The sequence below is a fragment of the Delphinapterus leucas genome, chromosome 1, assembly GCF_059928025.1.
Source record: "Delphinapterus leucas isolate spDelLeu-1000000601 "Yukka" chromosome 1, BTC_Dleu_Yukka2, whole genome shotgun sequence".
Classification (NCBI taxonomy): Eukaryota; Metazoa; Chordata; class Mammalia; order Artiodactyla; family Monodontidae; genus Delphinapterus; species Delphinapterus leucas.
The window spans coordinates 161,350,841-161,376,100 of NC_143129.1; the positions used below are offsets into that span (position 1 = coordinate 161,350,841).

Genomic DNA, 25,260 nt, shown 5'->3' on the forward strand with positions numbered 1-25,260 from the left:
AAAAAAAAAAAAGATGAGGTTTGCAGGGATTGGGGACAGGTTTGGTGAAGTGGAGGGAAGATGCATCCATTCAATCGTTCACTCAACGAATATTATGTATTGAGGGCTCCCTATGTGACAATGTTGAAGACCCTGGAGATAAAGTTGGTTTTGTTTTGGTTTTTTAATTTTATTTATTTATTTATTTATTGGCTGCGTTGGGTCTTCGTTGCTGCACGCGGGCTTTCTCTAGTTGCGGTGTGCGGGAGCTACTCTTCGTTGCGGTGTGCGGGCTTCTCATAGCAGTGACTTCTCTTGTTGTGGAGCATGGGCTGTAGGCACGCAGGCTCAGTAGTTGTGGTGCACGGGCTTAGTTGCTCCGCAGCATGTGGGATCTTCCCGGACCAGAGCTCGAACCCGTGTCCCCTGCATTGGCAGGCGGATTCTTAACCACTGCGCCACCAGGGAAGTCCCTGGAGATAAAGTTCTAAACAAAACAGACTAAAACCCTTGCCCTCATGGAGCTTCTATTCTAGTGGGAGGTGGGGCTGGGGGCAGCCAGTGTCAGATGGTGAAAAGGGTAATATTAGGGGGGAAAGAGAGCTAGAAAGTGAGGGGTGGTTGCAATTTTTTTTAAGGGTGGTCAGAGAAGGCCTCAATGAGAAAGTGACACTTGAGCAAAAAACCCAAAGAAGGGGAGGGAGTGACCCATAGAGTGATTTCGGGGAAAAGAGTCCAGGCAGAAGAAACAGCAAGTGCAAAGGCCCAGAGGCAGGAGGGAGCCTAACAAGTCCAAGAAATAACAAGGACAACAGAGTGGCTAGAGCAGAGGAGCAAGGGGGAGAATAATCATAGGAAAGAGGCCAGGGAGGGAATGGGCCCCGGGTTGAGTAGGGCTTTGTAGGTCATTGAAAGGGCTTTGACTTTGAGTGAGATGAGAGCCCTTGGGGGTTTGGGGCAGAGGATGACATGAATTGACTTCTGTTTGATCAGTACCACACTGGCTGCTGAAGGAACAACAGACAGGTCGGGGTGGCAGTGGGGGGTGAGGATGAATGGAAGTGGGAGACCAGGGAGGGGGCCACTGCAACGAATCAGGTAAGAGAAAGGATGGCTTAGAGCTGGCTGGTACTGGTTTAAGTGATATTTATATTTTCCAATTTTTCATCAGGAAAATATCCAAACATATGGCCAAGTTGAACTTTACAGTGAATACCTATCTACCCAGGATTCTGGTTATATTTTGAAAGAAGAGTCAATGGGATTTGTTGAGCACATGAGCCTTCTGGGACACCTCGGGGAGGTTGCTACAGACAGTTGGATATTTCGTACTGGAACGAGAAGTGGAGCCCAGGTCTGCCCCATCACAACAGACTCAGAAACCCACTTTTTCTAAAAAGGATCGTATGTTATAGACACTCTGCTACTCTGTTGGTACCTAATCTTTATTGCATCATAAACCCAATAAACTGTGAACGGTCTGAACCCTCTTTAGAAAAATGCACAGAAAATTATTTGTAAACAATTGCAGAGGAATTGTGAAAGACATAAAATGTAGTCTGTTTCACTCAATGAAAACATATTCAGTTTGGCAGAATCACTGTTGAGTTAACGTTACTAATCTCTAGTGAGCCTGTGAAGACCAGAGCCTCACAGGCAATCCCCTGCCTTGTCCCCAGAGTCCGCATTCCTCTGTCTGTGTGGCCTTTGGGCAACAGTAAGGAACATGCCATGCAGAGGGAGTGGGGAGGAAGGTACTGTGTTACAGAATTCCCTGTAACCTGGAGGACGCCCCTCTGAATATTGGGAGGATCAGGGCCCCAAGGCTAGTGCTAAAAAGAGGCTTAGGGCCGAGCGAGCCTTCGAGCCGGGGTCTGTCTCCAAGTGATGCTCCCCCAGGGCAGGGGGGTGCGGGGGCATGGGAATGGCACCCAAGCGGGTTGGAGCCTGGGCCTTGCCAGCCTCAGAGCTTTGAGGTCAGGAAATCCGGAGGCAGAGGAGGGGGACAACGTTGCCACATCCCTCTGCCCCTTTAAGACCCCCGAGGCAGGAAGGCTGCCCGGGCCCCACCAGCTTCCCTCCTAGGCTCCTTCCTGGGAGGAAGGGGCTGCCCGTGCCAGCTTCAGCAATGCAAGGGCGGGAAGGAGGCTGGGCAGGTGTTGCAATCCGCGGCCCCTGCGCCTGTCAGAGGCCAAGCCATTGACGACAGGGCTGGGGAGAGCAGCCGGGCTGTGGCTGTTTTCAGGAACTTGCCTTGAAGAGGAGAGCAGAGACCAGGGAGGCCAGGCGGGCGCCCAGCCGCAGGCTCCAACGTGAGTAGGGGAGCCCCAGGGAGGGCTGGGCCTTGGGCTTGAGGGGACCCTGGAGTCCCAGTTACGCTCCCCCAGCTCTGTCAAGGGCGTGCGTATGCAGGGGGCCTGGGAGCAGAGCTCCTGCCTTTAGGATTTGTCCCTTGGAACCGAGAGCCCTGGACACTGAGTTACTTTTCCAAGGGTGCCCCTACTTTTCTTTGCATTGGGGAAGTCACAGACAAATATCTCTTTGAGGACACTGTTCTGGGCTCAGGAAAGGGCTGGACTCAGCGAAGGGCATACTCATTGTCCCTCTCCCCGTCTCTCTCTCAGAACCTATGTCTTACCTGCTCCCGGTCTCCATCCCTGTCTATTTCACTCTCCATCTCTCTTTCCTCCTCAGCCCCTCTCTGGCTTGCCATGCCTCTGAGCTTCTGTCTGTCTCAGAGTCTCTCTGTGCTTCTCTTTTTGTCTCTCACGGTTCCCTTTGTCTCTTGAATCTGAAAATCTCGAATATCTCTTGCTTCTCGGCCTCTGAGTGCCTCCGTCTCTGTGTATCAGCATTCTTGTCTCCGGCTCTTTTCTCTCTCCTGCCTGTCTTTATCTCTGTGAGTCTCTCTCCATCGTTTTGGTCTGTGTATCTCACTTTCCTACTTTTTCCGCCCGTCTCTCTCTGTCTGAACCACATCTGGGAAGTCCTCTCCCTTTGTTCATTCCCAGCCTCCTCCTCCCCCCAACCCTCTTCCCATGGAAAGAATCCACGTGAAGGGGAGTAGAAAGGACAGGCGAGAGAGGGGTGTGAACTGGAGAAGGTTGAATGTGATGGGAGGGAAAGGAGAGGAAAGCAGAAAGGAGTGGGGGGTGATGCAGTGACCCCAGGGGCCAGCGTGGTGTGCTGGGACTCAGAGAGAGGCCAGAGAGTGAGCCAAGGTGGCTGGAGCAAGAGGGGAGACTGGGGGGCCAAGGAGCAGGGGACTCAGAAATGGGACTTTGAAATGTGCAGTGTGACACGGACAAAAGCAAGGTGGCAGTCCTAGGAGGCTGTGACCACGCAGCCTGTAAGCAGGGCAGGGAGGCACTAAACCATGCTGATTCCACAAGGCGGTGTCCCGCTTTATGGCACGTGAAAATAACATGGTTATTGAGTGCTTCCTCTGTGCAGGCTCCGTATTAAGTGCTTTTATCAGGGACCATCTCATTCCATCCTCACCACCACCCTGAGAAGTGAGTGCTATTGTTATCCCTCTTTCACAGATGGGGTAACTGAGGCTCAGAAAAGTGAAGTAACTTGTCCAAGGTCACCAAGCTGGTAAGTGGTGGAGCCGGGGTTCAGACCAGGTGGTCTGGCTCAGTGTTGGGCCCCCAGAGAGTGAGACCATGCTCTACCTGGCCCCAGATCCCACTCAGCTGGGGTAGGGAGCACCCAGGGCTGCCGTGGGGGACCAGGGACTGATGCCAAATGTGCCAACCCTTGGCAACCCTGGGAGAGGATGCCTGGGCCCCTGGGGGTTTGAGGTTGCATTGCCCACTCTGGACAGGAGCCAATAGAGAGGGATGAAGTGGTAATTCGCTGGGCAGGAAGGCTGGGATATGATCAAAAATACATGGAGATGGGCACCAGTGTCCCAAAATCTGGGCCAAGGAGGCTAAATCTTCCCCAACAAGTGTGCATGGTGGATAATCATACTGGCATGCTGTAAGAAGAAAGTTGCCAACCACTGATTGGTAGACTGGGGTGCTCTGAACAGTTGCGCAGGTTTCTCACTGCACAAAGCTGCCCAGCAAGCAGAGGTTGAAATTCAGCCTGTTCTCTAGTTGCCAGGTCCGAGTGTGGGGCTGCATTCGTCCAGAGGAAGGGGCGCTTTTTTCTTGATTTGCAAAAAGGTGACTTATGGGCTAGCATTCACCTGGTGTCCTGATACTGCAACACATAAGGATAGACCAGGGGTTTAAGTAAGGCCCAGGCAGGCAGGAATAGCCTTGGGTATCTGGGCATTTCTTATTCACACCTCTGTCTTGGAGGGAGAGAAAAGGGAGAGGAGTTTAATTCTTTCTGAGCACAGGGGATCAGCTGAGACACCACGTACATGTATGTGTTCATGTACGTACAGGCTGGTGATTCCCACTGACCTGCCACCAAGAGCGTCAATTAGTGCTGGAGGATCAGGTGTCTGGCCCCAAGACCCCAGTGGGAGCAGAGTGGAAAGGCTGGAAGCCCACCCCAGCGGTAGAAACCCATGCATACTTCCTGAGACTAATGAACTAATTAGAGGGAACTAATGCTCCCTCCATCTGGGCACTGTCGCCATGACCACAGGATGCCTGGCCCCAGAAGGCCTCCAGAGGTCTGTGCCCAGAATTGGGGGTATCCTCCAGCCCACCTTCCCTTTAGCCATCTCTGCAGCAGCCAGCTTCCGAAGGTGTAACCTGTCCTCAGCTACTCTGTGGAGTTGTCCCTTTCTGCCAGGGAGCGTCTCTGATATTCACCAGCGTTAGAGGAAAGGACTTTGAGCATGGCTCACCCAGGAGAACCTGCCTGGTACTCATGCATGTGCAACATGGACATGCCAGAGAATTAATACACCAAGGGACAGCCCTTGACCAACGGGGGGCAGGAACTGGAGAATAAATGTTCCCGTTCTCTCAGCCAGCCAAGGGATGAATTGTCCCTTGGGTGGACAGTTCTTGAGGCGTGTTCTACATGGCTCCTTGGAAGGTTCCAGCAGGACTGAGCCCCAGTTGTCCATAAATGTGACTGGCTCGATGACGAACCCTTGTGTTGGCTTTCCCTCCTTACCCATTTCATTCTCCCCACTCCCTCACTCTGTTCCTGGAACCTTCCCAAAAGAAACTCCCTGCATGCAAGCCTTCATCTCAGCCTCTGCTTTGTGGGAGAAACCCAGCTAAGAGAGAACGGAAGTGGAGAAGAATACTGTTCCCTGCGGCTCCTTTCCCTGCTCTCTCCTGGAAGGCAAATAGAATAATAACAGCGGCTGTCACTTACAGAGTCGTCTCCTATGTGCCAGGCCCTGCGTGAAGCCCTTGACTTGTATCATTTTGGGTCCTCCTCCCAAAACCCTATGCAGTATAGGCTGTTGTTACCTCAATTTTGCAATGAAACTAGGCTCGGAGAGATCAAGTAACCTGGCCGAAGCCACACTGTGGCAGAGCAAGGACTAAGCTCAGCTCTGACTGCGAAGCCCATGACTTTAACCATCCCCCTCTGCCTCCAGGTGAGCACCAAGCCGGCACTATGGCGGGGCTGGGAGCCTGGAACCTAGCGAGAGCTGCTCTGATCATCCTGCTGCTCCCCAGAAGTGAGTGTGGCCAGGAGCGAGGGTGCTGAGGGGAGGGGGGAGCACAGGGAGAGATGCTGGGGGTGGAGGAGGGAAGCATTTCCCAGCACTGCCACAGTGCTCCTGGGACTCCCGGAGAATCCCAAAAGAATCAACTGGGCCACCGATGTGGGGTAGCCAGGCTCCCATGCATAGACCTCTGTAGGTAAACCACCACCTCTGAGGAAAAGTGAGAGGACCTGGGCTGGCCAGCCCGGAGAAGGTGGGGTAGACCCAGGTCTTGCCTGCAAATCTGTGCCGTGTTGTCAGAAGGAACCCCTGAGTCCTGTGCAGCCTTCACGGGCAGCAAAGGGATCAGGGTAGAAGACGAAAGGAGGCAGCTTTAATCCTGAAATATAGAATCCCAGGGAATTCCCTGGTGGTCCAGTGGTTAGGACTCTACGCTTCCACTGCAGGGGGCATGGGTTTGATCCCTCCTCATGAAACTAAGATCCCGTATGCCACATGGCATGGCCAAAAAGTAAATAAATAAAATAAAATAAAAAGAATCCCAGGCAGAGCTCTCCACACTATGGAAACTCTATCTTGATAGGTAGAGAGCCTCCCATCTCTGAGGGTATGCAAGCCAAGGCACAGCAGGGGTCGGCAAACTTTGTCTGATGTAATGTTCAGCTTTGCAGGCCACATACAGTCTCTGTTGCATGTTCTTGTTTGGTTTCTGTTTGGTTTGGTTTTCAACCCTTTAGACATATAAAAAATGTTCTTAGCTGACAGGCCATACAAAACTAGGCCATCCTAGCCCTGCTGTGGAGGACTCAGTATCAGGTGGAGTTTTGAAGTAAACAGTTGGCAAGTTTCCTTCTAGTCTGAAATTCTGAGTCTGTGGAGTAGTAGAAGCCTCCATGAACTTGCTCTGTGACCCTAAACAAATTGCTCCTCCTCTTAAGGGCTCAGCACCCCCATCAGCAAAATGGGCTGAAGAATACCTGGGAGAGGAGAGAAGGCATCGTGGGCAAAGTGCTTACTCGTTTATTCCACACGTATCCACCAAGGGCCTGCTCTGTGCTAGGTGCTGGGAATGCAGCAATGAGTGAAACAGCCGAGGTCTCTGGCCTCACAAAACCCATGGTCTAGTTTGGGGGACAAACAAGCAAATAATCACATGACTACATAATTATGAAGGATAATAAGAGCTTTGGGAAAGTTCAAGGGGCTTGGCCTGGTCTGGTTGGTCGGAACCTGGTCTGGTTCCCCGCAAGACGCCTAAATGTTAACCAGGTGAAGGAGGGGTGGGAGAGAAGCAAAGGAGCACCTCCAAAAGGATCAGCAGGTACAAAGATCCGGAGATTGGAGGGAGCATGGCGCTTTCAAGAAAAAGCAAGAAGGCCAGAGTGATGGGAGCTGGAAAAGGATGGTCTGAGCTGGAACCAGGAGGGCTAGGCAGGGGCCAGGCCACAAGGGCTGTGAGAAGGATCTGAGTCTTCATCCTAATCATGGCAGCAAATATTTACATGACAGGCACTGTTCTAAGTGCCTCACACGTGTTCTCACATCTAATCCTTCCAGCAAAACTAAGGTAGGGACTTTTTTATCCCCATTTTACAGATGAGAAAACTGAGGCACAGAAAGTCTCAGTGACACATCAAGGTCACATAATTAATAAGCAATAGAACCAGGCTCTAAACCTAGGCAGTCTAGTTCCAACATCCATGCTCTTACCCACAATACCATACTGCCTTTCAGAGGAATAACGTACCATTGAAGTGCTATAATCAAGATGGGGTAACAGATTTGAAATCTGAAAAGATTGCTGTGGCTGTGGGGTTCTTATCATTCTAACCATTGTTTCACCACTGCTGGGGAGGGGACTAATCTCCCATCTGGTGGCGTGCTGGGGTTGGCTTGCAAGCGCTGATTGTGTACATCTCTTCCCAGGTTCACATTCAGTGATGTCACACTGGTAGCTTGCAATCAGCCACGGTGGGAATATTTACACCAGGGAAAGCAGCCCAGGCTACAAACCAGGATCTGTTTCTCTCTGTATAGCCAGCTGATAAACATTTACCCACACACCGCTATCTTGATCTCACCCCCAGAGCCTCTCACGGTCCCCATACACATCCTCCCCATTCCAGTGACACGTCTTGGGAGGTAAAGCATGAAGGTAACGGCACAGAGTCTAGGGGTACTGAGTCTAGGAGCCCGGCTCTGCCAAGCAGAGGAATCACTTACGGCCCCTTCTCTTCCACCCCAGGCCTGGAGCAGTGCGGGCACATCAGCCTCTCAGCCCCCATCGTCCGCCTGGGGGATCCCATCACAGCCTCCTGCACCATCAGCCAGAACTGCAGCCGCCTGGACTCGGAATCGCACATTGTATGGAAGTTGGAAGCAGAGCTTCAGCCCGGGGAGAGGCAGCAGTACCTGCCGAATGGGACCCTGCAGTCCACCATCACCTTGCCCCACCTCAACCGCTCTCGGGCCCTTCTCTCCTGCTGCCTGCACTGGGGCAACAGCCTGCAGATCCTGGACCAGGCTGAGCTACAGGCAGGCTGTGAGTCCCTGCAGCCATCCACCCACTCTGCCTCCAATGCCCTCCTGCCAATACTAATAAGAACTATTCTTTCTTAAGCTCTTGCTCAAGCACTTTAAAGGCACAATATCATGTCATCTTCCCTACCAGTGGGTAGTGTTATTTAGCCCCATTTTGCAGATGGGGAAAACCGAGGCTCGGGGAGGGTAAGTGACATGCTAAAGGTCACAAACTAATAAGGATGGAGCCAAGATTTATAACAGGCAGTGTGGCTCGAAAGCCAGTATAGTAACCACTACTCCATATGGCTGCCGAGTAAGCCCAAGCCCTCAGCCATAGGAGAGCGTCTCCAGGGAGGATATTCTCTATGAGCTGGGCTTGCTCCCAGCTTCTCCCCTACCCCAGTCTCAGCCTTCTGTTCCAACTGAGAAGGATGGATTTGGGCCAAGCCAATGCATAACTAAAAACAAAGAAAGACCAAGGTTCTCATTTAAGAATCAACAATAGCGAAAGCTAACACTACAGAGCACTCGCTATATGCCAGGCACTGCTCTGAGCACTGTATACATAGTAAGTCACTCAGCCCTCACAAGAACCCTAGGGGGTAGGTATATTACCATTACCCCATTTTTCAGATGAGGAAACTGAGGCACAGAGCCGTTAGGTGACTTCAAGATCACACAGCTAATGAATGGCAGAACCAGGATGAAAACCAGATGCTACACTGTTACTGTCAAAGGGGGCAGAGTTGAGAGGGTTGGAGGCTCTGTGGTACTTATCCCTGTATGTGCCTGTAACTTAGCTTCCCCCAGGGCTACCCCTCTGGGGTCACCCTGCATGGAGACAAGGAAATGACCCAGGGCAAGGAAACGAGGCCAAGTGGTCCCAGTAGGAGTTTTCTGAGTGGTCTTACCTGAAGCCCTCACTCTCCCCACCCCATACACAGACCCTCCCGCCACACCCCACAACCTGTCCTGCCTCATGAACCTCACAACCAACAGCCTCACCTGCCAGTGGGAGCCAGGCCCCAACACCCACCTGTCCACCAACTTCACCCTGAAGAGCTTCAAGTGAGTAGGGCTCTCTACGCCAGCCCCCATTCCTTTGGGTCCTGGGACAGAGCATGGGTAGGACTGTAGGGGTGGGGAGCAAGAGCCAAAGACGGGAGGGAGAAGGGAGCCTCGCTTTCTTCCCCCACCTGACACCCAAGCCTGGCCCGTTGGCAGGAGCCGGGGCAACTGTCAGAGCCGGGAGGACTCCATCCCCGACTGCGTGCCTGAGGACGGGCAGAGCCACTGCTCCATCCCCCGCAAACACCTACAGCTGTACCAGAACATGGGCATCTGGGTGCAGGCCAAGAACGCGCTGGGAACCAGCGTGTCCCCGAAGCTGTGCCTTGTCCCCATGGACGTTGGTGGGTGACACTGAGTGTGGGGGAGGGGAGCGGCCCCCACCAGGGGCAGACACAGAGAGGCACGGGGAGGGAAACAGACCCAGCGACAGGCAATGAGACGCTGCAAGACCTAGAGGTAGAGGAGGAGGAGAGAGAAAAACAAAGTGGATACAGTCGTAGACAGAGCTGTGGAGACCCAGACAAGGACGCGGAAGAAACACAGAGGCAAAGAGATACACTCATTAATTCTTTCTGCAAATTTCTTGAAGTGCCCACTCTGCGCTAGGCGCTGTTCTAGGTGCTGGGGATACGGTAGTAAACAAAAAGGCAAAAATCTTGCCCCTGAAATGTTACATTCTAGTGGGCAAAATAAACAAAATAGAATGTCGGGTAACGGCAACATGATGAGGAAATTGAGCAGGGGGACGCGACGGGGAGAGGGGGCTATTGCTATTTCAGGAAGGTGGTCAGGGAAGGCCTCACTGAGAAGGTGACATTTGAGAAGATCCTTGGAGGAAATGAGGGAGCAAGCCACTGGATATCCGGAAGGTAAGTGCTCCAGGCAGAGAGAACAACCAGTGCAAAGGCCCTGGGGCAAGAGTATGAAACAGAGAGAGAAACAGACAGACCTGCAGAAACAGGATGACACAGAGATGAAGAGACACAGAGAGAAACAGAAAGACACAGAGATCCCATAAATGGAGACCCAGAGAAGAAATGAAACCACAGACAGGGAGACAAGTGGAAGCTAGGATAGAGCCCGATAGGACTGATCAGAGAAAGGGTCTGACGACCCCTCTCTTTGCAGTGAAACTGGAGCCCCCCACACTGTGGGTCCTGGGGCCCAGCCCTGAGGTGGCCCCACCGCAGCCAGGCTGCCTGAGGTTGCGCTGGGAGACCTGGAAGCCAAGCCTACACATAGATCAGAAGTGTGAGCTGCGCCACCAGCCTCTGCTTGGAGAAGCCAGCTGGGACCTGGTGAGGCGGAGGGCAACCTCAGGAGACTGGGGTGGGGCTGGCTGAGGGCAGGGTAAGTTGAGCTGGCACCGAAGGGCACAGAGATTCAGGCTCAGAGCCACGTCCCCTCCACCAGGTGGGCGCCCTGCCCTCCAGGACCCTCCAGTATGAGCTATGCGGGCTCCTCCCATCCACAGCCTATGCCCTGCAGATGCGCTGCACCCGCTGGCGCCTGCCTGGCCACTGGAGCAACTGGAGCCCCAGCCTGGAGCTGACCACCACACAACGGGGTAAGTGGGTGGTGACAGGCTGGGAGCAGCCATCAGGACCCAGTCTGGCCTCCAGGGCCCTCCCTGACCCTCTCCTCCTGCTCCACCCACAGCCCCCACTGTCAGAATGGACACATGGTGGCGGCAGAGGCAGCTGGACCCCAGGACGGTGGACGTGCAGCTGTTCTGGCAGGTAACCCCCTCTGAAGGCCATCCCTCCACCTCTATCAACCCAAACAGACCCCTGCAAGCTGGGGCTCAGGACTCCAACAGGTTTCGGAGGCTTGGATGCATTTGTAGGTGATTTGCACTCACTTTGCATGTGCCTGGGTGGGAAGCTGGGTAGGGCCCTTCTGGAGAGGCTACAGTGGAGGACTTATCTAGTTTGCTGCCTGCTGCAGACACCGACTTGCTTTTCCCTTCCCTCCCTCCTAGGACCTGGCACAGAGGGAGGAGGGCTGGCTCCCAGCCTGGGGGGCTTAGTTCTTGGGACATGGCCACCCCATCTAGAAGCTCTCCCTGACTCCAGATGAGCTGAGCATCCCCTTATCTTTTTCCCCCTATGCCCACTGCAGCCAGTGCCCCTGGAGGAAGACAGCGGGCAGATCCAAGGGTACCTGGTCTCCTTGAGACCCTCAGACCAGGCTGGGGCAGACCCAATGCTCTGCAACACCACGGAGCTAAACTGTACCTTCCAACTGCCTTCAGAAGCCCGGGAGGTGATCCTTGAGGCCTATAACACAGCTGGGACCTCTCATCCCACCCCAGTGGTCTTCTTGGAGAGCGGAGGTAAAGGGGGCCAGCAGCTAGTAGAGCATGATGGTTACGCATGTAAATTCGGAGGCTAGACTGCCTGGGTTCAAATCTAGCCCTGTCACTTGCTAGCAATGTGATCTGGGCAAGTTACTTACCCTCTCTGGCCTCAGTTTACTCATTTAGCAAATGGGGATGATACAGTATCTAACTCAAAGCATCGCTGTGAAGATTACGAGTTAAGACATGTGCCTGGCACAAAGTAACTGCTCCATATGTGTTAGCTATTATTATTATCATTAGCCAGAACCAGGTTAAGCCGGTGGTGGTGCCTACACACACACAGTCTATTCTGCCAAGGAAATGGGAAAGAAAGCCCTAAGTTTTTCCAGCTCGAACACAGTCCCTGAGTGAAATGCTCATTCTCAGGGGATCAGCCACTACCAACCCCAGGTGCCCCTGAACATGGGTCCTCATGAAGTGAGACTCACAATAACAATAGCTAATATTCCCATTTCCCAGCCATGTGACCCTAGGCAAGTTACTTAACCTCCCTGTCTCAGTTTTCTCATTGCTAAGATGGGGACCGTAGCTGTGCCCCACAATGGGACTGTTAGCAGACTCCGTGAATTAATACATACCGAGAACCACACAGGGTTAGCTTTCATCATCACCAAGCACTACTCCATGCCAGGCCTGTTTCATGTACCACCTCATTTAATCTGCACCATGGCCCTACGAGGTAGAAACTTTTATCATCGTTTCCACTTACAGATGAGGAAACTGAGGCTCAGATGTTGACTTACCCAAGGTCACCCAGCTTGTAAGTAGCAAAGGCCAGATTGAACCCAGGCATCTGGCTCCAGGGCCTGCATTCTTTTCATCTTCACGTCATCGTCTCCTACTCTGTCTCCAGGCCCACCCCTGGGCAGACTCCACACCGTGGCTCGAGACCCTCACAGCCTCTGGGTGGGCTGGGAGCCCCCCAGCCCTCAGCCTCGGGGCTATGTCATTGAGTGGGGCCTCGGTCCCCCCAGCCCCAGCGGCAGCCCTAAGACGTGGCGGATGGAGCATAATGGAAGCATTGCAGGGACCCTGCTGCAGGGTGAGGCAGGCCTGGGGGGCTGGGCAGGTGGGCAGGGCCCGGGAGAGGGAGGGACATTTTACCTGCCTGACAGTAGGCAAGGGGCGAGCTGAACCACCCTAAAGACGCAGATTCCCCAGTCTTTCCTGTTCTTTCACTGTTCTCTCACTGTTCTCTTTTCACATCCTCAGAATCAGGAAGTCCCTCCTGCAGTCTAACTGGATCCTCTGTTTCCAGCCCTGACTCTGCCACCTTCCTAGCTCTCCCACTCTTTGCCCCTTACCCGCACCAAATGGTCTGAAGAAGAGACTGCAGAGGCCAGCCCTGCAGAATGAGGCCCAGGTTACCCCTGAAGTCTGAGGTTAGCCCCCGACCATCATCAGAGGCTAGCCCCTAACCAGGGTGCCCCTATTTTCTCTCTACAGAGAACATCAGGCCCTTTCAGCTCTATGAGATCACTGTGACCCCCCTGTACCAGGACACCAAAGGACCCTCCCAGCACATCTATGCTTACTCCCAAGAGATGGGTTCGTCAGCCACCAAGCCTTTTCTCAGAATCCTCTCCTCTCTCTCAAGGCCTGTCTAGGCCCCCAAAATCAGGAATACGAGGGAACATTTTCTTCCTCCCCTACCTCTGGCCCAGAAGAGGGTCTCTCCCAATCCTAAGATTACCTCTGGCTTACACTGGACCCCTGCAGCTGGAAAGAAGTCAGGTGGTGGGGTAACAGAAATTGGGCAGTGAGCACGGCAGAATTCAGGGAGCCGGTCTGGCAAAAACTGATCCGGTGTCACGTGTGATAGAAATTAAACTGAGGGCCTGGCATAAACTTAGAGAGTCAGTGGCAGAAATAATGAACCAGACAAAATCAGGCCTGGCAGAAATCAGGTAGCAAGGCTTTGGAGTCAAAGAGGAGCAGGTTCAAATCCCAGCTCAACCACTTATTAGCAGTCGGTGGGATTCAGGGAAAGTTCCTGGGATAATGAGGCTTGGACATGAGTCCCCCTGGACTCTCTCCTATCACCCACCCCCACAAAGTGTCCCAGTTCTTGGGTCTGGGGAGCCACAAGAAGTCCAACTGGGCTCTCCCCGCCGCCCCGCTCCCTGTCAGCCCCTGTACCTCTCTCTTCCGGCAGCCCCCTCCCATGGCCCAGAGCTGCATCTAAGGCACATTGGCAAGACTTGGGCCCAGCTGGAGTGGGTACCCGAGGCCCCTGAGCTGGGGAGGAGCCCCCTTACCCACTACACTATCTTCTGGACCAATGCTCAGGACCGGTCCTTCTGTGAGTCTATCCTCAGTGCCCCACAGCCCCAGAAGGCCAGAGAGGGCGGGTTCAGAAGCCTTGGGGCGGCTCAGCAGCCAACCCAGACTCACCATTCTCCTCTCCTCCCAGCCACTGTCCTGAACGCCTCCTCCCATAGCTTTGTCCTCCGTGGCCTGGAGCCTTCCAGCTTGTACCATGTCCACCTCATGGCTGCCAGCCAGGTGTGGGCCACCAACAGTACAAGCCTCACCCTGATGACCTTGGCCCTAGGTAAGGGGAGAAGGGGGCTGGCAGGACAAGGCTGTTGGGAGGGTGCCTCACCCAAAGGATCTCCATTTTGCAAGTAGATAAGCCTTGCATGGATCCCCTGATTTGAGGGAGGAGACCCAGCCCTGCCCTTGGACCCCAGTCTGAGGGAGGAAGCCCAGCCTTACCTACGTGCACTCTTGCCTCTTCTGGCTTTCCCCTCACTCTAGAGGAGTCTGAGCTGCACATCCTCCTGGGCCTCTTTGGCCTCCTGGTCTTGCTCATCTGCCTCTGTGGGGCTGCCCAGCTCTGCTGCAGACCCAGGTGAGTCCTTTTGAGAGGCATGACAGCCAACTAACCCTGCCTGCAGGGAAGTGCAGGCCTGAGTGAGCCGGTCTAGGCTCGTCTCAGCCTTGCCAGGCCTCAGGACCCAGGTCTGGGGGTCGGGCCCTCCACCTTCTCCTCTCTACATGAAGGGGTCGTCCCTTCAGCTGCTGTGAGTAGGTGGGAGAAAGGATGGAAAGATGGGAGGGCATGCCTGACCTAGCCTTCACCTGCCCCCTTCTCCAGCAGGAAGAATCCCCTCTGGCCAAGCGTTCCAGACCCAGCCCACAGCAGCCTGGGTTCCTGGGTGCCTACCATCACAACGGAGGTGAGAACACTGGAGGGAGAGGGAAATGGGGCTGGGGGTTAGGCTCCCACCCCAGGCTCAAAGTGAAGGGATACCCCTCTGAGGAGGAGTACTCAGGCCTTCCCATCACTTCACCTCTTTGGAGCAAAGCAGACCTGAGTGCGAATCCCTGCTCTACCCATTCAAACCCTCAGTCACCTCACTGTGAAATGGGACTAACCCCATGCAGAAGAGTTGGGGAGATTCACCAGGCTAAGTCTAAACAGCACATAACACGTGTCAGGAACATATGAGATGCTTTGCATCCTTTGAGTAACCCTTTGAGTTTCAGCAAAGAGCAGCAGGAAGTGGCTGGGGCAGATATCTGAAATGAACCAGGCCCTCACCCCATATCCTTATGTCCAGGATACCTTCCAGCTGCCCAGCCTTCGGGACTCCAGCATGCCACCCATCACCAAGATCACGGTGCTAGAGGAGGAAGAGAAGAAGCCAGGACCCTGGGAGTCCAATGACAGCTCAGGGACCTGTGGCCTCCCCAGCCTGGTCCAGGCCTATGTGCTCCAGGGGGACCCAAGAGTACCTCGTATCCAGCCCCAGCCCCAGTCTGGCACCAGTGACCAGGTCCTTTACGTGCAGGTGCTGGGCAGCCCCACAGGCCCACGGCCTGGGCACTACCTCCGCTGCGACTCCACTCAGCCCCTCTTGGGGGGCCTCACCCCCAGCCCCAAGTCCTATGAGAACCTCTGGTTCCAGACCAGCCCCCTGGGGACCCCAGAGCCCCTAGTCCCAAACCCGGAGGATGACTGTATCTTTGAGCCACTGCTTGACTTCCCTCTCCTGCAGGGGCTCCGGGTCAGTGGGGTGGAGGGTCTCGGGGGCTTCTAGGGCTTCCTAGAACTCCCCACCTGGGCCTGCTTCTTGATAAGCCTGGGCTATCCAGAGAAGAGGAGGTCAGTAAGCCCTTCACTAAAAAACCCCCAGCCCCAGGAAAGGCAGAAAGTCTCCCAGTGTCCCCCTATCTCTGGCCCCTAGCATCCCTCTCCCATCCCCCCAATTTCCATGGGCTGGGCCTCCCACTTCAAAGGCCAGAGAATGTTTTTTCAAGCCCTGCCCACTAGCTTTTTGTACTTGTTTCCTACAACTTCAGTCTCTTAAACTGGTTTATGGTCTGATTTGGTTTGGCTTGGTTTTGAGAAACTCTTGAGTGTGCCTGAATCTCTGTTCTTTTTCTTTTCAGAACCCTAGAAATCGGGGCGGGGGGGGTTACTCCTTAGAATCATTCATTTATTTATCCTTTCCTTAATTCCTTCATTCAGCCTGCCCTCACCTAGCATCTAGGCCCTGTGCTGGCAGCGGGGGTTCCAAAATGACTAGGCTCAGTCCATCCTCAAAGAGTTCCCATTCTAGGGACTTCCCTGGCGGTCCAGTGGTTGGGTCACCGCGCTTCCACTGCAGGGGACATAGCTTCGATCCCTGGTGGGGGAACTAAGATCCCGCATGCTGCACGGCGAGGCCAGGAAAAAAAAAAAGAGTTCCCATTCTAGTGATGGAGACTTGAGAAATGACCATTAGGGCACGGTGGCCAGGGTTACCGAGGGAGTCACAGAGAACTGTGGGACATGGGGAACAGACCTCAGAAAAGAGTAGCCCCTGTTGCAGAAATGTAATTAAAAACAAAATCTCCTGCCAACCTAGAAAACCTCTCCACAAGGGTAGTAGAGGAAGAAAACTCTTTTTTAATTGGATGAGAATTAAACCAGAATGTCACAGGCAATCAGCTCAAGGGTTTGCAAAGATGAAGAGAAATTGTATCTGTTTACACAGCCAAGTGGACACAACTCATTGCGTACATTTTCTCAAGATAATCACTAGTCCTCAAGCAAGAGGACTTGACAGCGCTACTTGTCACACAGGGGTCATCCTAAATTCAGCTGGGAAATGGGGTAGCCACCTGGGTTTGCTAATTGCCATTAACCAAAGGAAAAATAAATTTCTCCTATCTTTATGAGAGGAGGGAGGTTTGCAACTTGGAGCTGGGCACCTGCTGAAGTTAGGCTCCTACCCTCCAGCAGAAACTGGGAGACAGGGGCTCTATCTTTCTTAATGATTATATTTCAAAGAGCCGGCTCCCAGGTCCTTGAAAAACACATTCCTGGGTTGTAAAACTGGCAAGAGGCTTATTTAGCTTTTAAAAAGATTTACATACATCTCAAAAGGGCAGAGAAAGAACTCACAGTTACAGGTATTCTAAAGTAAATGCTCTAAGAAAAGCAAGGGGCAGAAGAGTCTTTCCCTTTTTTGCACCACAGAAAATTAAGATCTATTTTTCCTACTTTTAATTGGCATTTGTCCTTACACCCCTCATTTCACAAATATCAAAGCTAGTATTTCTTGAATACTTAACTATATTCCGGGTGCTTTGCACACAACTGCCTCCGTTAATCCTCTAACAACCTAAAAGATAAGACACGGTTATTACCACTCCCATTTCATGGTTGAGTAAGCACACTGTGGCCCAGAAAGGTTGAGCGACTTGCACACAGAATCACACAGCCAGTAAACGGCTGAGCTAGGCTTCCAGCCCAGGGCTGTCCAAAATCAGCGACCTTAATCACCACGCGGCAACACTGCCAGAGAAGAGGCTGAAACCTAGTAGTTCTTACAGGGGTCCATCCTGCACTCTGGAGGGAGAGGGGGTGGAAATGCTAGGTTGGGGGAAGAAGACACGACAGGCCCCAGGGAAGCCCCCAAGATAATCGGGGCCCAAGGTCAGGAACGTGGAGTAGGATTAAGGGCGGGAGGCATGCTCAAGAAAACGTGGCATCTTAAGAGTTTATACAGCACCGCACGCCACTAACGATGTCAGGCGACGACCAAGCTCCCTCAATCTCGCGCTACAGCTAACCAGACCTCTGCCCTCGACCCAACTTCGCGTCATCACTGAGTCCGGCCTGCCAATCCATCATCTCGGTCCTCATCTGCTCATCCGGTCTCGCAACTGCACTCGATTGGTCGAGCCTGAGCCAATATGGCGGCGCCCTAAACCAAGTCCGTACCGCGAAGGCGACGGCGGCCGTGGGGCGGGCCCCTCGGGGGTGAGAAGGTACCATGCTGAGGGCGGCGTGGAGGGCGCTGAGTTCGATTCGGACCCAGGCAGTGACCCAGGCCCCAGTCCTCGGGCTGCCGGGCGGAGGGTGCGCCAAGCTTCTCTCCGTCCAGCGGGACCTTCCCTCACGTCCTGGAGGTAAGGAGCTGAGAAGCCGGACAGCGGAAGTAGGGAAATGGGGTTCGGCGGAGATAGAGGGTACGCGGGAAGAGGTTAGGGGGAGGGGGGGCGGAGTGTAGCGGCAGGAGAAAGAGTGGTGGGTGGGGAACAAGTAAGGCGCGGTGGGAGAGACATGGGGTATTCGGGGTGCGGAAGAAATGGGACTGTGGTCCTCGCAGAGGGGCCAAGACCTTGGAAGAAGGGTAATGCAAGGGCCGTAGACGAGAATCGAGGCTGGACTGTTGAAGGAGAATGTCCTCAGCACCCCCCTTTTTTGTGTAGGTTTCATCCTCCGGGCCGCCCGCGGATATGCCACCCAGAAACCAGGTAGGAGCTGTTGGGTGGGATTTAGGGCGGAAGAGAGATTAGATTGTCTAGAAAGCTTGGGGTGGCCAAGGGGAAAGAGGTGTCTACGTGGAGCCACTGGGGGGAAGGGGGTGCGGGTGACGGGGGGGGGCCGGAGGTCCTGCGAAGAAGCCCACGCCCACCTTATGACAAAGCCGTGGGCCTGGAGCCTGCATGAAGGGCAAGAGGAGGGGAGGTGGAGGCTGGGATATAGCGCTTCGTGTCCGCCCTTCCGAGGGGGAGGGCCCGGTTTCCCATTCCCAGGCAGTCTGCATAGTTGTTCAGATCTCTTACTAAATCTTAGTGTTATTTAGTTAGTATTATTTGCATAGCGGCAGAGCAGGGGCTGACTGGAGAAGACAAATTTCTCTCTCCCATGCCTCTCCCTCACCTACAAGCACAGTCCAAGCCTCAGGGTTTCCTTTGATCTCTGTTTGGTGTCTACAATTCAGGCATCTTAAAGTTCAGGGTCCCTCCTCAAGCCCCTTATTTCATTCATGCAGTCAGCCAGCGAGCATTAGTTGGGCGTCTATTCTGTGCTGGGCTGCAGACCAGACGTGGGGGATTCAAAGGGAGTCGACCTCAGTCCGTCCACAGGAGCACCCATCCTAGCGGGACATCTGATAACTGTAGAGCCAGACAGGTGTGTGAGAAGTGCAGGCACAGTACAGGGTCTTGGGAAAGGCCGCCTACTCCCAGCATGAAATATCAAGGCAGAGGCCCACAGGATTTGCAGAGGAGAAACTGAGCCCGGGGTTACCCAGTGCCTTGCTTGAGACCGTGGATGTCTCTGACAAAGCTGGTGAGAAGAGCCAAGTCTGGGAGGATGGGCAGTGAGAGTTGACTCTGGGTGTTTTCCATCCCTCCACTTGACAGTCCAGCCCAGCCATGAAGATGACCCACCCCCTTCTATGCTGCTCAAGGACTACCAGGACATCCCCGGAATTGAGAAGTAAGCAGGAAGAAATCTCTTTGATGAGGCAGGGGGCCCTGGGAGGATTGGCAAGGAGGGGGCTTCGAGGTAGATGCAGCTTGACTATGGAACAGGGCAGAGAACTATAGAAGCCCAGGAATGGTGAGGATGAGTGGGCAGCAGGGGCACATGGAGCACACCTGCTTGCCGTTTTTGTGCTCTGGGTAAAGACCCTCTACCATGAGATACCAAGGAGGCACCGTGCCTCACGGGTGTTTGTAGAAATCTTTCATCTCTTGATCCTGTGAGGGAAGAAATCGTGTCCCCGTTTTGTAGATTGTCAGACTGCCCAGTGTCATACAGCTCCTAAGGGGCAGAGCTGGAGTTTGAATCCAGGGCTGAAAGATACCAAAACCAGGATCCTCTGCTCAGCCCCTGTCCTGTGCAGTGGGAGCTGGGCAGTCCCTCCAGTCCCTCCCACTGTGCAGTGTGACATGAGAAAAATACAATGATTGTAGAATTGAAATGTCTCAAGAGAGATTGAACCATATTCCAGCTAAAATGGAAATCCTCTTTTTGCTCTCCCTGTGACAAGCCTGAAACACTTGAGCTGACAGCCCCAATTTTCTGTAGTTATCACATCATTCCGTGTTCACAGCCCAGCAAATCAGATCCGTGCTGACTTTGAATCCCTGAGAAATGGCACCCCGCTTCCAGAGAGACTCATGTTGTAAAAGAAATTTTCACTCATCCTTGGTTTTCAAACTAAAATGAAAACAGCATTGCTCCCCTTCCTTCTTCCCACCCACCACCCCCGCCGACACCTGTCTCTCATTGCTATGGTTTTTCCACAGGGTTGATGATGTCGTGAAAAAACTCTTATCTTTGGAAATGGCCAACCAGGTGAGTGGCCTTTGCCAAGGCTTGGCCTCTCTCAGTCCTCTCCTCTGAGATTCCCTCCTACCCTGGTAACACCTCCCAGCCCATGCTTCTCAAGTCACAGCACTTATCCTACTCTCATTCTATATCCACTTGTCAATACCCCCAGACTGAGCACCTCCAAGGCCAGGACTGTCTTGTTTCCCATTGTACCCTTAGCACCTGACAAACAGTAGGTACTCGATAAAGATCTAATGCCTGAATGAGTGAGCACGGTTTGGGGACATTCATCCAACATTCTTCTGTCAGTGGCATTGGCCTTGGGCTCACCTAGATGTGAACAACCATGTGGTTGGCCAGAGGCCACACCCTGATGAGCAAAGTCACGCCCTGAGCCTTATGGCCTAGTTGCTACGACTGTGGCCCTGGCCCTGGAGGTACGAGGGCTAGTTCTTACAGGGTGGCAGACCTCACAGGTTCTCGGTCTCTGTCGTCAACAGAAAGAGAAGCTAAAAGTCAAGAAAGAGCAGCTGATGAACAAGCTCGTGGAAAACCCTAAGGACACCAGCTCCCTGGAGGCTCGAAGTTGGTCGGGGGGCCCTGGGGGGGGTCGGGGTGCAGGGGAGTCTGCTAGCTGGTACTTAATCCAGGCCCCTCACCTGCAGATACGCTGGTATTAGATGTGGCTTGGTAAAGGGAGAGACGGGAAGGACCAAGGACAGTGAAAACTGGACTCTATCCGTGATGCTGTAGTCAGCGCCCAGGTCCTGCCTCGTACCTACCTCTGTATGAGCTCAGGCCAAGCTCCTCAGGAACCAGAGCTTGTCTCTCTCTCCACTCTGCAGCTGAGGTGGTGTGAAAGGGCGTGGGGTCCGGGCCAGCACTCCCACTGCACTCTGCAGTGTTCCCAGAGCTCAGTGTGCGTACGGCAAGGGCCTGCTGTAGTGACAGCCTCTCCTTGGGGCCACCTTCTGCTTTTGCCTTTGCGATATAGGTTTGAGTTAAATAAGAGGATAGCTGAGGGAAGAATATTCTGGGGCTTTAGGAGATGAGTGGGAGCTGATAATTCTGAAAACTCATTAATGAAAACACAGAGATAAGGATGGCAGCTGGAAGGGAAGAGGCAAGGAGAAGACCCTTGACAGTCTTGGGATCTTAAATTATTACATTGGTGAGGACCTCCAGGGCAGTATTGAATCATAAACTGTGACAGCAGCCATCCCAGACTAAATCCTGAATTTAACAGGAATGTTCTAAAGTTTTACCATTAAAAATGCTAATTTGGAATTTGGGGTTTGGGGATGATACCTTCATAAGATTAAGGAACTTCCCTTCCTTATACTTTGCTTTCTAAAGGAAAGATAATCCAAAGGCTTTTGAGATCTTGAAGTTCAGAGTGCTCTGGGAGTGATAGAGAGGTGTACAAGAGCTTTGGTGATTGTTATTCCTTGAGGTCTTCTTTTTTTTAATTTATTTTATTTTATTTATTCTTGGCTGCATTGGGTCTTCGTTGCTGCACGTGGGCTTGCTTTTCTCTGGTTGCGGTGCGCGGGCTTCTCATTGTGGTGGCTTCCCTCTTTTGCAGAGCATGGGCTCTAGGCACGGGGACTTAAGTAGTTGTGGCACACAGGCTCAATAGTTGTGGCGCTTGGGCTTAGTTGGTCCGCGGCATGTGGGATCTTCCCAGACCAGGGCTCGAACCCGTGTCCCCTGCATTGGCAGGCAGATTCTCAACCACTGTGCCACCAGGGAAGCCCTTCCTTGAGGTCTTAAAACATAACCAGGGTCTGGCTCTTCCTTCCTCTGTGCCCGGCTCTCATCCTCTGTGGTTTGTGGTTTCAGTTGTTGCCTTGACTGTCAAGATCCACAGTTATGAAGCACACATGCAGAAACATCGAAAGGTAACCCTTGGGCCTCACTCACAGCTAGCTGGGGGAGAGGAGCCTGAGCACTGATGGGCTCTGGGTCCAGAGAAACAGCTTGAGAAGCCAGGTGGCTAGAGCAGCAGAGCACCCACCCCTCAGTTGCGGTGGGAAACACACTTCCCTTCCACCTCCAGGGGTGAAATGGGAGCCTTACAGGACAGTGCTGAGTGTCACTAATGGTCAAGAACACAAACTTCAAAGCAAGGGCACAGCGTGTGGCACATAGTGGGCGCTCAATAAATAGTTGTTGAATGCGTGCATGGAGTCAGATTGCCCCAAGTTCAAATCCCAGCTCTGCCACTGCCACTTAACTGGCTGTGTGGCCCTGGGGAAGTTCCATGTCCAAGCCTCAATTCTCCTGTCTGTCAAACGGGGATCATAATAGTACCCACCGACAGGATTGCAAGGACTGTATGAAGTAATGGCAGCCAACATGACGCATATAAAGTATTTAGGCCTCATGCTAAATACTTCACATGCATCAGTTCATTTAACCCTTATACTTGTCTTTGTATCCCATTGTACAGAAGAATGAGCTAGGCTGGCGTAATGAAGTTATCCCTCCAGGCACAGGCACACCACTAGGAAATGATGTGCTAGGACTTGAAACTTGGTGATCTTGCTCCAGGGCCCACACTCCTAACCATTCTGCTGGATCTCAGCACAGTGTCGGACACAGAGCTGCTACAATTAGGCAATTGCTGGTATTTTTAATAAACACACAGTTGTGAACACAGACTGGCCCAGCTCCACACCTAGCACTTCAGTGTTCCCTGAAGCTAGTTGAGCTGTTCCTTGGAGATCAGAGTTGGAGTATGGAATGCCAGCCCCACTGAGGGAGCAGTGCCTGGCTGAGGGCAGGGGTTTTCCTAAGCCTTCCCTCCTCTCCACCCCAGCTGATAGTTTGCTGAGCTGTGCAGAGGCTGAGTGGGTGGTACAGGGGAAAGAGCATGAGATGTGGAGTCAGACCACTAGACCTGGATTCAAGGTATAACACAAGGTCCCGACCCAGCAATTCTAGAAACTTTAATGAATCAGTTAACATCTATGAGCCTTTATTTTCCCATCTGTAAAATGGGAATAACAGTAACACTGCCTACCTCAGAGTTGCACTAATATTTGCCTAAGATTGTGGGGAAGTTTCATTGCCAGGGTAAAATGACCATCCTTTGCTACTGTGAAGTGGCACACCACTTATTTACATAATACTCAAAGTAATACCAACTCTCGTACAGGACAAAGCCCACAAGCGCTATCTACTGATGAGCATTGACCAGAGGAAAAAGATGCTCAAAAACCTCCGCAAGACCAACTATGCTGTCTTTGAGAAGATATGCAGGGAGCTGGGGATTGAGTACACCTTTCCCCCTCTGTACTACCGAAAAGCCCACCGCCGCTGGGTGACCAAGAAGGCTCTGTGCATTCGGGTACGAGTCGGGACTGCTGCTTTGGTTGGCCCCACTCCAGGACCGTGGTGGGGAGAGCATAAGGGAGGGGTCGTCTGTTTCTGAGCAAGGCGTGGAGCTGGCCCCGAGGCTTTGAGGTGGCTCCCAGGGCACGAAGCCCATAGAGAAAGGCTAGGGTGACCATCTGGGGGAGTCACTTCCCACCCCAGATGCTCGAAGTCTGAGGTTTTGCATAGCATTACAAAGTTTTTTCCTGCCCTCTCTCATCCCCAGGTTTTCCAAGAGGCTCAAAAGCTGAAGAAGCAAAAAAGGGCCTTAAAAGCTGCAGCTGCAGCAGCCAGAAACAACGCCAGAAGAACCCAGAGAGGCCTTCCAAAACTGGACCAGAGGCAATCAAAGAAAACCAATAAATGTTAAAATTATGTCTTGCTGCCTTAAAGAATAACAGTAGAGAAGGTGGGGCTCTTAGTGGCCTGAGGACGAGGAAGAATTCATTCCATCATGGAACTCTGGGGTCCGGGGGATATCTGAGGCAGAGTCCCTGCCCTCACATGCCACGGGATGCATTCTCATAACGCACCTCACACACACTCACAGAAACAACCCCGTCCTCCAGGGGCCGTTCAGTGGAGGCAAGACTGAGCACACAGCAGCACAGAGGAAGCGTGAGGAGGCCAGCATACGAACTCCCTTCTAGATGGGGCCGTATAGGATGAGTGGAAGTTCACTGGGCAGAAATGGGAGTGAGGGCATCCCGGGCAGAAGGAATTGCAGGTGCAGAGGCAAAGAAGTGTACAGGTGCATGCTGCATTCAGAGAGCAGCAGAACTGGACATACAGCTTGACGGGTAAGCTGAAGCTGGGATATGAGGTTTCATATGCTGGCTGAGGAGACGGTACACGGTCCTCTATGGAGAGGGGAGACAGTTATGGTTTGAAAACCAAAGGCGTGATGATGGTAACAAGGCTATTTGATAGTTAAGCAGCATCAGTGTGGAGGTGGATGGGAGGGGGAGAGATCAGAGCGATTGATTGATTGGGGGGCAGTGGTTTTGGTGTTCAGATTGAGAATGGTAAAAGCTACAGGTCCTGTCCCTAAAACTGCACATGTACATAACATTGCTTATAAATTCTGGGGTGTCATGGATAAGCCCTTCCCCACAAAGCCCACCCACTTACACCAAGTTAAGTGCCAAGGCCTTGAAGCCTGAGTATGCTTAGCATGTTTGAAGAACCCAAAGAAGACGGTATGTCCAAAACTGAGTGAGCAAAGAGAAGAGTAGGAGGTCCGAGAAGCAAGCAGAAACCAGGTAGTATGAAGCTTGTGGGACGTATTAGTCTGTTCAGGCTGCCATTTTTAAATACCATAAACTGGGACTTCCCTGGTGGTCCAGTGGTTAAGACTCTGCACTCCCCATGCAGGGGGCCTGGGTTCAATCCCTGGTCAGTGAACTAGATCCTGCATGCTACAACTAAGAGCCCGCATGCCACAACTAAAAGATCCAGTGTGCCACAACTAAGATACAGTGCAGTCAAATAAATAAAATACCATAAACCGAGCGGCTTGTACAACAAATTTATTTTCCCACAGTTCTGGAGGCTAGGAATTCCAAGATCAAGGTGCTGGTCTGTTTGGTTTCTGATGAGGAATCTCTTCCTGGCTTGCAGATGGCTGCCTCCTGACTATGTCCTCACATGTGGAAGGAGGGAGAGACGGGGAGAGAGAGTGAATCTCTTCCTCTTATAAGGGCATTAATCCCATGATAAGGGCTCTACCCTCATGACCTAATTCTCATGATCTCCTAAAGACCCCCAAATACCATCACATTGAGGGTT

General features: G+C 52.8%; 2 protein-coding genes across 5 annotated transcripts; both read left to right on the forward strand.

Moving 5' to 3' along the window:
- Positions 1 to 2,218: 2,218 nt before the first annotated feature.
- CSF3R (colony stimulating factor 3 receptor) lies at positions 2,219 to 15,864 on the forward strand. 4 transcript variants are annotated; one of them, XM_022575259.2, is made up of 17 exons: positions 2,219 to 2,291; positions 3,525 to 3,579; positions 5,504 to 5,587; positions 7,821 to 8,117; positions 9,043 to 9,166; positions 9,323 to 9,510; positions 10,298 to 10,467; positions 10,583 to 10,736; positions 10,829 to 10,908; positions 11,291 to 11,504; positions 12,385 to 12,573; positions 12,978 to 13,079; positions 13,687 to 13,833; positions 13,945 to 14,085; positions 14,292 to 14,385; positions 14,635 to 14,713; positions 15,098 to 15,864. In XM_022575259.2, exons 3-17 carry the CDS (start codon positions 5,524 to 5,526, stop codon positions 15,575 to 15,577), a joined length of 2,523 nt encoding a protein of 840 aa, XP_022430967.2. In that variant the 5' UTR covers positions 2,219 to 2,291; positions 3,525 to 3,579; positions 5,504 to 5,523; the 3' UTR covers positions 15,578 to 15,864. The 4 variants fall into 4 exon arrangements, with proteins under 4 accessions (XP_022430967.2, XP_089752066.1, XP_022430966.2 ...); XM_022575258.2 differs by having other exon boundaries at positions 2,220 to 2,291; positions 14,632 to 14,713; XM_089895940.1 differs by lacking the exon at positions 13,687 to 13,833 and having other exon boundaries at positions 14,632 to 14,713.
- Positions 15,865 to 15,984: 120 nt separating this feature from the next.
- On the forward strand, positions 15,985 to 23,847 carry MRPS15 (mitochondrial ribosomal protein S15). Its single transcript, XM_022575263.3, is given in 9 exon segments — positions 15,985 to 17,936; positions 18,240 to 18,284; positions 19,179 to 19,254; positions 20,070 to 20,118; positions 20,595 to 20,679; positions 21,937 to 21,995; positions 23,255 to 23,446; positions 23,699 to 23,759; positions 23,762 to 23,847. Coding segments are annotated over 9 exon segments (777 nt in total). The 5' UTR covers positions 15,985 to 17,800; the 3' UTR covers positions 23,836 to 23,847.
- Positions 23,848 to 25,260: the final 1,413 nt, after the last annotated feature.